Source organism: Lycorma delicatula, chromosome 1, assembly GCF_047948215.1.
Source record: "Lycorma delicatula isolate Av1 chromosome 1, ASM4794821v1, whole genome shotgun sequence".
Classification (NCBI taxonomy): domain Eukaryota; kingdom Metazoa; phylum Arthropoda; class Insecta; order Hemiptera; family Fulgoridae; genus Lycorma; species Lycorma delicatula.
In genome coordinates this window covers 29,020,345-29,037,156 of record NC_134455.1, presented here as the reverse complement: position 1 = coordinate 29,037,156, position 16,812 = coordinate 29,020,345, and the positions used below count along the sequence as shown (strand labels likewise).

The 16,812-nt window shown below is 35.5% G+C and overlaps 1 protein-coding gene across 1 annotated transcript in view; it reads right to left on the bottom strand.

Annotated features, from left to right (window-relative positions):
• The window catches only part of ndl (serine protease nudel), a 109,424-nt gene extending 93,263 nt beyond the window's left edge, over positions 1 to 16,161 (bottom strand). The window contains exons 1-2 of the mRNA XM_075354025.1: positions 16,059 to 16,161; positions 6,042 to 6,221 (exon numbers count right to left, since the gene is read on the bottom strand). Coding sequence (XP_075210140.1) covers positions 6,042 to 6,221; positions 16,059 to 16,161 — 283 coding nt within the window. The remainder of the gene's footprint in view (positions 1 to 6,041; positions 6,222 to 16,058) is intronic.
• Positions 16,162 to 16,812: the final 651 nt, after the last annotated feature.

Sequence of the window (16,812 nt, the reverse complement as noted above, 5' to 3'; positions counted from 1 at the left end):
AACTAAATGTAAAATTAAAAAAATGAAATTTACAAGTTATTAGGCTCATAATTCATTTAAAAAATAAAGTTTGATGGTAAAACAAATTTCATAGTTTATTTACAAGTAAAAAATGGCTAATTCACGTCCAACTTAAATTTTGATGACTAAATTTTAACTCTAGTTATTTTAAGAGTTCTACTAGCCCAATATGAAGCTGGTTAACCACTTAACTGACTGAAAAAACAAAACATTGAATGAAAATAAACATAATAACGACAATTTGACATCAGCTAAAAATTGACAAATAATTCTGAGTAGTATCTCTAACATTATAATCCTACATTACAACTTGGAAAACAAATTGGTAGTCATTTTCTAATTGATAATCATTTTTGTGCTATGACTGGAGGTAATGTATGTTGCTATGAATGATATAATATTAAATTAATTATTATTTCGCGACTTTTCGAAGAAAAATCAGTTTGGCATTGTGTGAGTGGTTTAGGGGGACATGAAAATTATTTTTTTTAACGTTTTGGATATGAAGAATAGGAAAATACTAGTCGACACATAATAGGAACACAACCGTCTGAAGTTCCACACCCAAACCGACGTTGAAGCCACGTATCATTTTACGAGTAACCTTGAACAGTGTTAATGGTGTAATTCTAAGAAACGACCATGCATACTCAGCACTATTAATAGCTTATGTAACCGGAAACGGCATATCATGTTACACAAACTGTAATTCTAAGAAACGACTACTATCGTATAATTCTAAGAATAAAAAACTTGACGTCACACACACGTTACAATCGTCTAAAGTGCCACACCTAAACCGACATTGAAGCCACGTGTCATTTTACGAGTAAACTTGAACAGTGTTAATCGTTTAATTCTAAGAAACGACCATGCATACTCAGCACTATTAATAGCGTATGTAACCGGGAACGACATATCATGTTACACAAAGTATTTATCGTGTATTTCTAAGAAACGACTACTATCGTGTAATTCCAAGAAACGATCACGCATTCTCGGCACCGCCGCCGCCGCCTTTTTGTGAACGTGCCACATCCGGGTGCTGGAGTAGCTGGTGACGTCTTCCGGTGCAACGACCACGACGATCAAGATCATCCTCGAGGTACGTCTAAATTTTTATTCACACATATATGATATATTTCATTTTTCTCACAATACAAAAAATAAGGGAAATGGAAAATTTCCACGGGAAAGGGAAAATCCAAGATGGCGGCTGCGATACTAGCGCTCCTAGTGGTCACTAGGAAAACAGTGACGCATTATAAGCTGTGTGTGTATGTGGGGGGTGTGGTGGGGGTTGGGGTGGGCGTGGGTGATTGGTGTTGGTGGATGTAGGTGTGGGTGGGCATGGTTGGGTGTGTGTGTGTGTGTGTGTGTGTGTGTGTGTGTACATACTGATGTGACGTTAAAATTAACAGCTTATGTAGAACATTTTTCACTCATTACATCAGAGAGCCACTGCAGCCGATTCGTTTAAGGCGTCAATCGCGTCCCGTCATGACCGGGTTCGAGTCCTAGCCAACCAAGTTTTTCTTCACTTCAAATATTATTTATTTATTTTATTCAACCGACCGCTACACAACAGCTGTTCACCAGCGGTACCAACCTTTGAATTAATTATTATAAATAATATTCAAAGCGAATATATTATTCAAGTTGATATCCCTGAGGAATTTCAAATATCCCGCTAAGAGAAAAGGGAAATTATCACAGGGAAAAGGGGAAATTCCAATATGGCGAACGGCGCCATATTGGAATTAAAGATGGCGGGCTGTCCGCCATCTTGGATTTTGGCGCCGTATGCCCATTTCCGTACTACTTATATGTAATACAATCACATTTAGAGAAATAATCCAATTCTTATGATTATTCGTTGTTTAATAAATGCAATAGGACCGGTATGATTTTTGTAACAAATTTTTAATTTTTTTGCCTATTATATAGAACGCTTAAACATTGTTTTTATATCTATTATTGTGTATCTATTGTCTATTACATATATTTAACATATATTATTTTTTTAAGAAAATTCTAAATTAATAACAAATTTTGGTTGTAGAAATGTAGTATATTGCCTTTTTTGATATCAGTATCGTTTTGTTAAAAACAGTTTTATTTATATTACAGAAATTTTTGTTTTTTGAGCGGAAGAATGATATCTGCGAGACTCTTACTGTACGGTTTACAATTTCATTGAATTTTTTTGGATATCACTGCGTTTTGTTAGATTATTCTTATTTTTTTTAATGAATTACTGATTGCTATCTCATGGATTTTTTTAATTAAAATTTATTGCCTTAGAACAAGCAAATTGAATTTTGTTCACGGCCAATTTTTTTTGTTCACCAAAAAAAGTGAAATATTCACTTCATACCATATTTTTCCTTTTCTAATGAAACTACTATAATGGACCTCTACAAATTGAAAATCTGTGATGTAATATTGCACTTATTACTTTTTAAGTGTAACCCTCAATTTTTATTGTTAAATTCGATTTTACCAATCGAATTTATTTATGTTTTATTTATTCCTTTTTTAAGAAAACGTATAATCTCTTGTAAACTAATATTTTTATTTTTTTTAAAGAAGTGATCGGAATTAAAAAAATTGTTTCATCTTCAGTACTTTCATTTACATAACAGCACTTACTATTAAAACAAGCTGTAGTATATTTTATTTAAAATTTTATTATTTCAAGTACATTATAAAGTTTTTGTATGCTACTTAGTATTATCAAGTACTGCTATCTAGCGGCGCAATTTGTAAAGGTACATTAAAAAAATAAATAAATGACATATTCGAGTCCCGCGGTTCATCAAATGGAAAAAAAATTGTCTAACAAAATTCGAGATATTTTTTGAAAGTATTCTTTATTAGTAATCTAATTGAACTGAAATATAATGTTTTCGCCCTTATTTTCCCCCCATTTTCTTTTCAGTCTTAGGTTAAACCATGTATAGAACTGTAAACGCACGCAGTTCGTTGACTTCGTCCCCTTTTACCGACGATGTTCTAACTATCTCCGTGATTAATAAATTGAGCTTATTATTTTTACCAACTTTTTAAAGAAAAGGTAAGTTGAGATAGTTTAACTAGAAAGGTTTTTAAATTTTCATTTTTATATATCTGTATTTATTTTAATTAATTTGGACTTTTAAATTATCTAAAAGTTTGATTTTTTTCAACTTATATAAGTTACCTTAGATTTTCCTGTTGTGGTTTTATATCTTGGAATACCATTCTCAAGTAGAAGAATGAACGAAGATGATAAGGAGGAAAGAAAGAAAAATTAGTATATTTGTATTATATTTTATACGTGAAGAATAAGAGAAAGGTATACATATATTTTACTTATTATTAATTTTATTATTCCTAATTTTTTCTTGCTTTTTAAATTGTAGAAAAGTATGCAACGTGAGATTTACTAGATCTGTTAATTGTACTATATTATTAGCGATTTTATTTTATCTTAGATTTTTAGGTACATTTCATAAGAAAGCTACCTATTGTAATGGGTACCATGATTCGACTTCGGGAAAATTTCGATATATCTTTGCGTCTCGAATCCCCCAGACCGCAAAACCTTGGTCAGCTCAAAAGTTTATATATACATTTATATAAATATATATATAAATACACTTTCTTGTGGACACGAAAGCCGTAATTTTGAGCCAATCACTTTAAAATTGTTCCTTAAAAATAACTCGTTCCAAAATCTCGGTCGAGTTCGTTAACGACCAAAATCGGACCATAGGGGTGGTAATGGGGCTCTTTTTCGAAAAAACAAAATATTGCTATAACTTTCTTAAAATACTGAATTCCTTTAAAGTTCCTACTATTCTTTGGATAAGGGCCTAAGACTTATCTAAGTAATTTTTTTTTATATCACCTACCACTGGCCCAGGGGAGTTGAAAACATAGGGGTTTGAAGACAAAAAAAGAATCATATCTTCCTTAGTAGGCACAGTATCGAATCGGTTTAAAGTGGTCATTAGTCGTTTAAACATTAACTAAAACCTTTGTCTGAAACAATTTTTTATATGAGGAACCCTTACGGCAAGAGGTGACCAAAATATTGCTGAAATTGTAAGAAGATGGGGCTTGTCGTATGCTACACACGTGAAACGTTTTTCAAATGCAACCATTGTATTGAGTAAATTTGAAGTTTTTCTTAACTTTAAGGTCGAAATCTTTTTTATCCCCTACTTAGCATCGGCGAAATCTACCTCCGCCTTCCGGTGTGGGATTTTTTTTTGTTTTATTACAGAATCAGGAAATAACAAAGTCATGTAAAAATGGCGGTGATGCTTTGGAAAATTTGCGTTTGTCTAATAAAACCTGTCAACAAAAGCGTTTGATGGCTCTCGCTAAAGGAGCTACTCATTATGGGAGCTCAAGTTTATGCCGAAAAAGGCATTTGATGGAGTCTGTTAAAAGAGCTGCACATCACGAGAATTTGAGTTTGTGCCAGAAGCGGCGTTTCTCCAATCCGGAAAGTAGAGCTTTTCATCGGGAAAGTTCGAATGTATCCCAAAAGCGTCGTTTGTCGAATCCAAAGATTAGAACCGTTCACGGTGAACGCTTGAATTTGTGCCAAAAACAAAGTTTGTCGAATCCAAGCGGTCAAGTTTGGCCTAAAAGCAGCGTCTGTTGAATACGGAAAATCAAGATCTTCACTGCAGTCGCTTAAGAGCATGTCAAAAAAGAGATTTGTCCAATATATAGGAAAAACAAGATCGTTTGTTAAGTTCGATCCAATGAAATAAGCAGATTGAAAAATTTGAAACAAAAAAGTGTCTTAAGTGTAAATTATTGAAAAATAAACATTTGCTTGATCATTGTAATGAGAAACGTTGTCATTTGTATTTGAAAAAAGAATTTGTCCATTCAGATTAATTGAGAAAAACTTTCTGGTAAATATTATGAGCTAATTAAAGAAGGAGCTGATCGTGTGTGCATATGTTATCCTCGTTTGCGCTATGTGAAATCAGTTGCTTATTATATTGTTGATTTGACAAAACATAAAGAATTCAGTTTTCCTAACGTTGATCCTGTAGTTTGAGATTTGATGTAATTAGAAGAATTAGATTTGATGCAATTGTCCGCGAATTTCGTTCATGAAAATTTTTGAAATTGGTGTTAGTCAAGAGAGTAGACGATGTAATTTGAATGGGCAGCTTCCGCTTGCAGAAGGTTGCGTTAATTACGCTTGAAAGGTCGAGCAGTAATTTTACTACTGACGCTGACAAATGTTAGTATTTTGCCACAGATTGCTGCCGAACTGAAACTGTTCTTTTCAGTTGAGAAGACAAATGCATAATGCTAGTTATGCAGGAAGATGTTCTTCCTGTTGCTATAAAAAACGCTGTTCAAGTTTTAAAGAATAGTCTGGTTTATAAACTTACAAAAATTACTGTTTACGAAATTGACATACTTGGAGGTTGATGTCAGACTAATATTTTCTGCAACATAATTTGGCTTTTTTGAATCAGAATATGATAATCTCCAAGAAAGGTAATAAAATAGGTTGAACGGCATCAGACCCTTTAAACAATTGTTGGATTATGTACATTTTATTATGATAATCAGAACTATTATTCCAATTTTATGGATAACTGCATTTTGAATTGTTGTAAAATTGATTGTAGCTGTGAAAAAAAATATTGATATCAAAACGACCAATTATCGTTATGAAAATGGCTGAAATTTATATGGATAAGATAAAAGTTTACATTTTAACACAAATTAAAATGTTTTTCATAATTGTGTGTATAAAAAAAGGACACAGAATTCATGTTTTTCTGAAATCCATTTTTTTTAGTATGATTTTTGATAATTAAATAAGTTTAATGCAAAAATACAAATTCAAATAGAACTTCAGATTTCTGAAATAGAGAGAACAATTGATACAACCCTCATGATAAAAAAATATAATAAATGTGTATTACTTAAAGGTGAGTGGTGATAAAAATAAAAGAATCTTTAACATTATTGAATTAAAACTTAATAACACTTACTGTCTATATTAAAAAGGACGAATAACGATAATAATGTGATGTAAATGAAACCCAAGAAGACTCCAATAAGAAGTGGAGTTCGATGAATAAGAGTACGATGATACGGACAAGAGTGAATTCCACACTTTGAACAACAACGGGATCTTCTAAAAATATACCTCCATAATCTCTGGAAACATCCTGAAAAAATTATAAAAGAAAGTAAGTTGTAAAATATGTTTCATATGAATATGTGATATGTCTGTGCGAGAGTGTGTCTTTCCATACATTATGTATCAGATACACATCAAAATTCTAAATTAAAAATTTGAAATTTAAAAAAAAGACAATTATATAATTATTATTAAATAATTACATTAAAATATAATGTCTTTATAGTTAACCATTAATTTATCTATAAGAAAGTCGGCAGATAATTGTGTTTATGGATGGCTATGTAAAAGTTTGATTCAAATGAAAAACGAATGAATGAGATATCAAGAAAAGGGCCCATGTATGTCCCCCTTCTGCATGACCTACAAACTAAACACATTACTGTAATTTCAAAAAACACTGTGTATCTTTATTAGGTCTTTGACAATAATACAATTACTGCAAAATCATGGTTTATAAATCATTATAAAACAGGTGTTTTTGTTAATCCATGATAAATTAATCACACACTCTTAATACATATGAAAAACTTGATAATTACAATTACCTTTTTCAAGTAACATCATTTGATATAATAAACCTATATATTAACATACAATAATAAAAACACTATCCATTCTTAAAAACAAAATAAAATATCACAACTACACGTTTCATAAATCATAAATATAATCGACGTTATTATAAAAAAAAACTACTTTATATTCTAAAACAAATATTAGTCAGAACATGATGGGCCTTTCTAAAGAGTTAACTTATTTCTAGTTTTCTAGGTGAAAAACCTTTTTACTACATACATAACGCACACACTCGCCAATAACAAACACGCTCACAAGATATAAGTATTATACTGGCACAGAGATATTAATAATATAATTTATTTTACTGAGGCACGTATGGTAATGGACCAAACAAAATATATAAGGTGACTTACCGGAAACGGATGTTTTTTGAACAGCCAGTGCATTTTTATTATAGATGGTGGGGAGATTGAGATTAGGTAATTCACTTGAGTGCTGCCTACCATTTTAGTCACAATGGAGCAGTGGACGATACAGCATCGTATTTTCGCGTACGATAATTTTATTCGAAATAATGAGTCTATTGTCACAACACAGCATATCTTTCGTCGCCACTTCAACATCGGTCGGAATGGCACAGTTCCAAGCCGAAACACGTTGTTAAGGTGGGTTGGTTGAGGCGTTAAGAACAACAGAAACAATAACAAAGAAAAAGCCACCAGGCCCTGCAAGAACCGTAAGGATGCCCGAAAACATCGTCAAGTGAGAGCGGCATTAATCAGGAGTCAGAGTCGATCTGCACGCAGACATACACGAGAACTAAACATGAGCCGTGATTGTGTGAGGAAGAGCTTTTACGACTTGATTTGAAATTCCAAAAGCGTTTTATGGCTTTTGGAATTTCAAAATTTATTTAAAAGTGTTGTTTAATGATAACCCTAATGCAATACTGTTAATGATCGATGAAGCTGATTTTCACCTAAACAGCTCGGTAAACAAATAAAACTTTCAAAATAACCCTCTCAAAATCCCTATAACGTTCATGAAAAACCTCTCCACTTTCTGAAAGTTACTATTTGGTGTGCGGTTGCCCGTTTTGGAGTAATCGGGCCGTATATTTTTGGAGGAAATTGGCGTCACGGTGACAGTAAACTCACAACGCTGTGTTCAGATGTTGAATACATTTCTCGGGTCAGAACTTCAGAGGCGAGGTTTAAACATGAAAAACGTTTATTTCCAACAGGATGGCGCCACAGCGCACACTACCCGCACATGATGGCAGTTGTGAGAAACATGTTTCCTGGCCAGCAGATTTCGCGTTTTGGTGACGTACTGTGGCCGCCAAGGTCACCGGATTTGTCCTCCCGTGACTATTTCCTGTGGGGATATTTGAAAGAACATGCTTATGCTCACAAACCTGTAATTTAATAGACTTGAAAGAAGCAATTACAGAAGATGTGCATTTGATTGAACAAGACATGTTGACCAGAGTTAAAGATGATTGTCTAAAGAGGCTGTAAACCTGCATTCAAATGGATGGGCACCACATGAGTGACATAATTTTCAAAAACTAACTATTTTTAATCAAATAGTATGTTTTGATCTTTATTTGTGTAACAAAATAATATCAATTTGTAAATTAACTTTGCACTGCTCATTTGAAAACCATCTGTTTCCTATGTGAATCTGTACAAATAAAATGGACCAAAATTAAACTTTACATCTGAATATATTAATATAATAAATAAATAAATCTTTTTAATCTCACCATAAAAAAAATGAACAATAAAAACTTCCATTCAAAATATCAAGATCAATAATGACAGCTTCTCTCTCATTCACAACACCTCACATCAGCCAACTATCAGCTATACATAAATTATTTGCTTTTACATCCACAAACTACTTAACACACCAGTGTAATTTAAAGATCACAGAAGTGATATGTAACACAAACAGATAAAACAACACACTCACTGACATATTCCAACAAAAATAAATAATAATTTTAAAAAATAGGAATAAAAAAAAATCAATCACAGTAACATTCAAAAACAAAGAAAATAGACAACAAATTATAAAAATTCTGGGTACAGTGCGTCAAACATGCATTGATCGTATGGAATGCAGCTCCAAACAAAGATACAATGATCACTTGAAAACCCCCATAGTAACATACTGCTCAAAAAACAGGTTATTCATTATAAAACATGGATAAAATACAATATAGTACTATAAAATTCAGTATCCTGCTATGTTACAGAGAATTAAATTAAATTTTTTTAAATGCGCACAAAAAGTTATTAATATTTAAAGTAAATTTATATAAACCTTACTCAAGTGAAATTGTTCAAAATAATCTACCTCTTACATTTTCAGTACTTCATACCATGATTTAGAACCATTTTACAAACACATGAGAGTGAAGGTTTAAATGAGAGCAAATTAATTTTTTACAGTTCTTTTCAGTTTATCACAATTGAATGTTAATGGGAAAATAACTAAATTCTTAATAACCTAACTGAGCAAATCATATTGCAAATACATAAGAAATTTGATTATTCAAACACTACTCAAAGTTTTCATTCAAAAAATCCTGTTCTTCCATTCCAAAGTGAGTAGGGGCTACATTTTGCTTGTGGGGTTTTTGATTAAAAAATGAATTTCATAAATTGATTATTTGTATAGCCTTGACAAAATGGTTCTTTGCAGCATACCTCAGAAGGCTGCTAAAGAAATAACATTGTGTTAATCCAGTTCTAAAAATTCTTCCTGTGACTGTATTAAGTTAATTTGATTTATAATATAAGTAATGAAACCATGGCCTTCTGGTTTAAGTGGTCAGGATTGTGGTTGATATGGCACCATATAAGGTGTTGGAAGCGTTCAACCATGTCCTGGTCAACAAGCAGATACTAAAGCACTGGAAGGAGTCTAGGCTGGTGTTGATCAGGAAGGAGGAAGGAGGGACATCCTACTGATCACACTTCAGCCTATAGGCCAGTATGCTTGTTCAGCAACTTTATGAAGTTGTTTGAAAAGATGTTGGTTGTTCGACTTACCGATAACATTTAAAGATGTGGTGGGTTAAGCCCAAATCAATTTAAGTTTCTCAACTGTTGATGTGGTTAACTGTGTTATGAGCATGGTGTAACAGGCAGTGGTTGGGTCAAGACACAGGAGGGACATATCAGTCTTCATCTTCTTTGATGTTAGGAATGTTTTCAACAGCTTATTATGATTATCAATCTTCGAGTCATTTGCAGATAAGGGGATTGATGCTTACCTGAGGAGGGTACTGCAGTCCTAGCTCTTCCAAAGTACTATTGTTGCATCTGATTTCAGTGGCCAGGCCAAGATGTGATCGGGGTGTGCCGCAGGGTTCTGTTCTGGGCCCCTTATTGTGGTATATAATGAATGGGGTCTTTAGGCTTCCGTTACCTGAAGGAGTTGTCCCTGTTGTCTTTGCTGATGATTTGGTCCTGGTGACCAGGACCAAGCAGTTGGTGATGGATGGGGCCAACAAGGCCATCCAGCTAATCAATAGTTGGCTACTCGATAAACGGGGTTGGAACTGGCCCTGGAGAAGACCAAGGTACTGGTAGTGGCCGGAAAACGGAGACTGAGAGCCTATCGCCTTTCGGGTGCAGGTTGTGTCTGTGCTTCCTGTTACTTCGGTGAAGTTTGGCTAGACGGGAGGCATTACTTTCGGAGACACATTACCGAAGACACCATGAGAACAGAGAAAACTGCGATCGCGCTGAGCAGGCTCCTCAGCAATGTCGGTGGTCTTAGGTCGTCTAAACGACGTATTTATTCGAGAGTCATCAAGTCGATAATGTTGTATGGGGCTCCTACTTGGATAAGGTCCTGGATACTGAAGGTGCTAAGCTGATCCGGGAGCGGGTTCAGAGAAATATGTCTCTGAGAATCTGCTCTGGGTACAGGACTGTATCGTCGGAGGCGGCCGGTACGCCGCCGATGGACCTGTTTGCCAGATTAAGGGACGACTGCTACCGCGAGAAGGACAGGACCTTATTCTATGGTTTTCTTCTGAACCGGTGGCAGACCAGGTGGGAGACAACAGCGAAAGGTAGATGGACGTTCAGATTAATTAATCGTCTCGCGCCGTGGGTCAGTAGGGGTTATGGGGAAGTCGACTATTTCTTAACCCAGTTCCTCTCGCGGAATGACTGTTTCAGGTCGTACCTGTTTCAGTGTGAGCGCAGCAAAGACAATTTGTACCTGAACTGCGGCGCCCTTGATGATGTTGAGCACGTTATCTTCGTGTGAGATAGGAGTCTCTGTCTAGGAGTGAATGTGAAAGGACGTGTTTTCTTGTGCTTTGTGTTGTATGTGTATACCTGAATACCAGTTCCAGTATTGTCACAACATACCGTCAGGACGTCCAGTGCAGCCAGGGATAGCGTTGTGCCTTTTGTTTGACCTTCCGGTTAAACCTGATAAGTTTTAGCATAGTTTAACTCTATTCTATTTTAAAGAATATATAACTTGTGTTATAAACTTTTATCTAAATACTGTTTTAATTACCTTAATTTATTTTAAATACTCTTCTCTTTTTATCAGTGTAACAATTAGTTAAGTATGTAAATTTGGTTTTAGGCTTACGACAAAGTAATTTTATTATTTTCGAACTATTTTACAGATTAAGTAGTGATTAGTATTAAGTAAATCATTTTTACTTAAATTTTATTTAGTTGTATACTGATAGAGACATTTCCACGTTTAACCACTGTCTTGTATTAGCAATTTACGCTAAAGTAAGCCGTTATCCACTTAATGTTTTTTTAAATTAAGTGAATGTATTCCTTTTGTGAATTTAAACTTAAGCTAGTGTTAAAATTTAGATTTAATTTTTTTTAATTTAGGCGACAAGTCGCTCACCACTCCTCCTCCTCATTCACTCTTCCCGGAAATTTCCAGCGGAGAGGAGTTTCTAACCTTAGGAGCCTCTTCCTGGCTCCCAAGGTTAGAAACGCGAGGCGTTGGTAGCCGTGGACATTGAGTCCACGGAACTAACCACAACCGAGAGCGATCTGGAAATGGCAGCCGTCGCCGTCAAAGTTGCAGGGGAAACTCCCTCACAACCTCCAGTGGAGAAGCGGGAGAAAATCCCGTCAATAATGTTGAACTGCCCTAGGGAGTGACCCACGTTGGCGAGAGCCATATCTGCCATTGTCCGCGGGTGCCTGGTCGCAAAGAGCACCGGGCCCTCAGTAAGGCTGCAATTAAGCAGCGAAGGCGATTTCCGGGAAGTGCAGAGCTTTGCGCACTCGAAGGGCATCGCCTTCCATACTTACCAGCTTCCTAAAGAGAGGGAGCTTAAAGTCGTGGTCCGGGGTATCCCTTTTGGGGCCACCTTTGAAGAAGTGGGAGAGGAGCTCTCCTCACTAGGCTATGTCGTGGCATCACTGAAAAAGCTGACCACAAGAGACGATAGGGAGACCCCTACGTGTGGCACTTAAAAGAACGCCAGCCAGCAGGAGCACCTATGACCTGGAGAGCATGTTTTACTATAAAATAACAGTGACGACAATCTTGGAAAAGCGCTGGCTGAGGAATAGATATCGTCCACCCTGTTCCCCGACGACAGGCGGGAATTTTACAGACAAACGGACAGGGTGAAAAAGCTGCTGACAAAGCATCCGAAGAATCTTGGGAGATTACCTCGTCTCGATATCGGACGACATCTCTTCGGTGTTCAGGCTGAATAAACAGCTACGTACAGGAAAGAAGCCTTGCCACCCGGTGCTGGGACGACGAAGTTTCTTGGCTTATTCCGAGTCGAACCGGGCGCAGGTCTTCGCGGACACACTGGATGAACAGTTCACTCCAAATCCCGCCGATCCGAACAACGACCATGCAACCGAGGTGGATTCTTTCCTCGCGGACTACTTCGCTCAGGTAGAGGATGCCCCCGCGAAATAGACCGCGTCACTGAAGCAGAAGTGACCGCGGCTATTAAGGCCACAAGCCTCGATAAGTCCCCAGCGGTGGACGGAATCAAGGCCAGCGCATACCGGAATGTTCCCCTGCTCTCATAGCGACCACGGCCACCCTTTTCACGTAGGATATTTTCCAGAACGCTGGAAAACGACGAAGGTGGTGTGCCTGCCCAAGCCGCCGATGATTCGATGAATATACGCCGATGATAGATGAATATACACGCCGATGATACGGCGTATTAGTACATATCCCGAAATAAGGATTACGCGGTCGAGAGACTGAAACGGCAGCTAGATTTAGTGGAGCCGTGGCTTGATATGTGGAAAATCATGGTCAACGGGGAAAAGTCCGTGGCCGTGCTATTCACATGCAAACGACGCGTTCCGGCCAAACAGCTGGAAATCTGAGGGGAAAATACCCTTTGAGACAAAAGTTAAGTATTTGGGAGTGGTCCTGGAAAAACGGCTTACTGTAAGGGAACATGTAAAATATGTGACCCAGAGACAAAGGTCGCCAGGTTTTCCCTGTACCCAGTGCTTAATCGAGCCAGCCCTATTCCGGTGGCGACTAAAATACTCATATACCTACTCTACGTCTGCCAATTTTGACATATACCTATATGGGGGGGCTTTTTTTGTGCTCCATGTTCCAGAAAAAGCTGGAGGCCGTCCAAAACGTGGCGCTGCGATTTTCGGAGTGCGGTAGTTTGTCAGAAACGCCACACTTCGCTATGACACGGACTTAAAAACCGGGCGTAGCATAGGCGCACGGACTGTCCGGGAGAGCGGCCATATTCGAGCACAGCCATCTCAGGGACATCTGCCGAGAGGACCCTCCACTGCAAGGTGTAAGGAAAAGGCCTCACGCCGTATTAGATGAATCACTATGAAAAGGCGGGACGAGGGTTTGTGTATGATGAACCAAGCCAGGAGCCTCTACATCGGGTGAGCCAACAGGGAACTCCCAGAAATGATTGCGGCTCTTTAAAAAAAGTTCAATAAAAGACATGTCCGCGTAAAGTTGTTACAGTTCATAAATATATGGATGGATATACGGTTTTTTTTGACAAAAATTAAATCAATTTTATTTACCCCACTTCAGTATCATGCGATACTACAGAAATAGAAAGTATGATGTAACACCCTAACTAGTGCTTAACAAATAATTAAACATTTAGTTGTGTTGTATTTTATTCAAATTAAATGTAAAATAAAATAAAATAAATACTTGAACCAGTATTAATTAATATTAATTTAATCTACCCAATTATAATATCCTTAATAATATAGATACAGATAAAATCTGATGTTCTAACGAGTGCTTAATAACAATTAAACGTATGGTTTTGTTGTATTATGCTATATTGGAGTCCTCAACAGAAAATAAATAAGACGCTGCCGGACCCTTTTAGTTCGACTATCATGCTGCTCGCATCATGGCATGACCATTATCGCGGGGAGGAGATAAGAGTTGGATGGAGTAGAGTGCGTTCGTTCGCAACTGATCCACGATCGGTTGCAGACGAACGCAACCTGAGATGGCTGTGGGTATAGGGAAAACCTGGCGATTCTGCCTCTGGGTCATATATTGAAGAGCGAGCCATTGTTGTTAAACTACAAGGAAACATAATCAGCTGAAAACTCGTTTAATATTGAGCATTCAAGGTTTTGGGTTTCTATAACAGATGAAACCAGTCGATTTCTCTGAAAAATTTTGGTTGCAGATGGAAATATTACTACAATGCTCTCAGCCCTGCATATAATGATTCTTTATATGTTGTCATTTACTGACCATTGCCTGTGTGAGGTGTATTTAGTTCGTTAGTGTTTACCATTGAATATCTTCATCTCCGTCTGGCTGTCGACCCTGCAATTTACAATGGAGATTGAGTTATGATTTTTGGCTGGTCCGGTCTTCACGTGTTGCTGAGAGGAGGGGTTTTAGGCTGTGAGAGCCTACAATACCATTCTTTGCAGGTAGACGGCGGCTGGTAGAGCGTTTCCCTCCCCCAATGGAAAAAAAATGAAACCATTCCAAATTTCTGGCACTGACTTCTTTGGACAGGTTAATGTTGTTATACACACATTTAAACTTGATGGATATGTTAAGCAACGTAATTGTATTTTTAGGCCTGCATAAATATCATGAGTAATGCAGCAAAAGCTCAACTCTACAATTTGCTGAACTTTACATAAATTTATATATATTCCACAATTTTATATATTCCACATAACTTTATGTAAAATTTATAAAGTTGAACAAGTAGTACTGAGCTTTTGTTGCATTACTCATGAGATTTATGCAGTACTAAACACACAATTATATTGTTTAACATATCTATTAAGTTTTTAACATGTATATAACATTAACCTGTCCAAAAAGAGATTATCAGAAATTTGGAATGGTTTTGCTACACAATACTAATAACTTACAGAATTTGATTTGTCTTTCAAAATTATGTAAGTTTGATGTAGCTTTGGACAATAAGATTTAAATTTTAAAGCTTCCAAAATTCTTTATATGATTCTTCAAGACAATTAGTTCAAATAATCCTACCAAGTTTAGCCTTTTTATGTAGTAGTAAACCTCCTGTAGAAGACTTAGCAACTAATTTAATTTGATGTTTTGTGTAGTACAACATATTGGGCATCAAGCATAAAAAAAATGAAAATCATAGCAGATTTTCAAATCGCTGTGTATACCATTGTTACCATTTTTAGAAAATTAATATTTGTTTTTTTATATTGCTGCCAATTTTCCAGTGTGACATCTAGAAACCTAGAATTAAATTCATTACAAAGTTTGATAGTTTATTTATCATGCTTCCATCACAAATGAAACATGTAAACTCATTCAATGGTAAACACTAATGAACTAAATACACTTTACAAAGGCAATGGTCAGTAAATGACAACATATAAAGAATCATTTATGCAGGGCTGAGAACATTGTAGTAATACTTCCATCTGCAACCAAAATTTTTCAGAGAAATCGACTGGTTTCATCTGTTATAGAAACCCAAAACCTTGAATGCTCAATATTAAACGAGTTTTCAGCTGATTATGTTTCCTTGTAGTTTAACAACAATGGCTCGCTCTTCAATATAAGTACTGTATCTTTGTTTATAAATATTTTATTAATTTTAATTATATCTACAGACTGCCAAACTGCTTAGTCTAAAAATATATTACAACTTTATATGCCAAAAAAAAAAAAAAAATGTAATATACAAAGCGAAAGTTGTGAAAATAAATGTGATTTACAGCTTAACAAAAAAAAAAGAATATCATCTACAAAAAATAAAGGCTGTGAATCATCAATATAACAAATACATTATATATATTTACTCTAGAAATAATTCTAAAATAACACTAACCTGGTGAATTTTCAGTTAGAACCAATGTACTATCCAAGTTTGTATTTGACTGAGAACGTTCGACTGACATTCTTTGTAAAGTTCTTAGTGAAGGTGAATCCATTTCATAATTAATTCACCTGAAATATTAAAAATCAGTCATAAAATTTGTATCTCAGAAATAAATATAATGTTAGAAAAAAATAAGTATAAGCCCAGCTAATTCAAATCTAGATTATAATCTAGGAAAGCTAATTTTTTAATAATACTATTAAATATAATGTAATATTTTTTTTCAGTTCATTAGTAGAAATAGAAATATGACAGTTAGTCCAGTGTTTGATGGTAAAAATAGAGTACTGCCTCAGAATTCTTTTGGACAACATCGATTTTCATGAAAATTTGTGATTAAGCTTATATAACCCTCTACTTTTTTTATATGTTCCTCATGTGTGCTTTTTGTTTTTTTGGGGTTGAAAACTACCCCTTGTTAAACAAGATTCAAAAACCATAGATTTAAATGTTTCATAGATTGAAATCATGTTTAAATATGTAGAATAAACTTTTATGTTGTGGAATATAATTTATGATGTTTATTTATGTTTCAACCCTCAATAACCACCCGTTATGAAAAAAATTGTTAAAAATTATAGATGTAAATGCTTTGTAGCTCAAAATCATTTAATGTGTAGAATAAACATTGTTACATATTCTGAAGTGTAATTTATTATGTGTTACAATGTTGCAATCCTTAGAATCCATCCTAATGATGAAA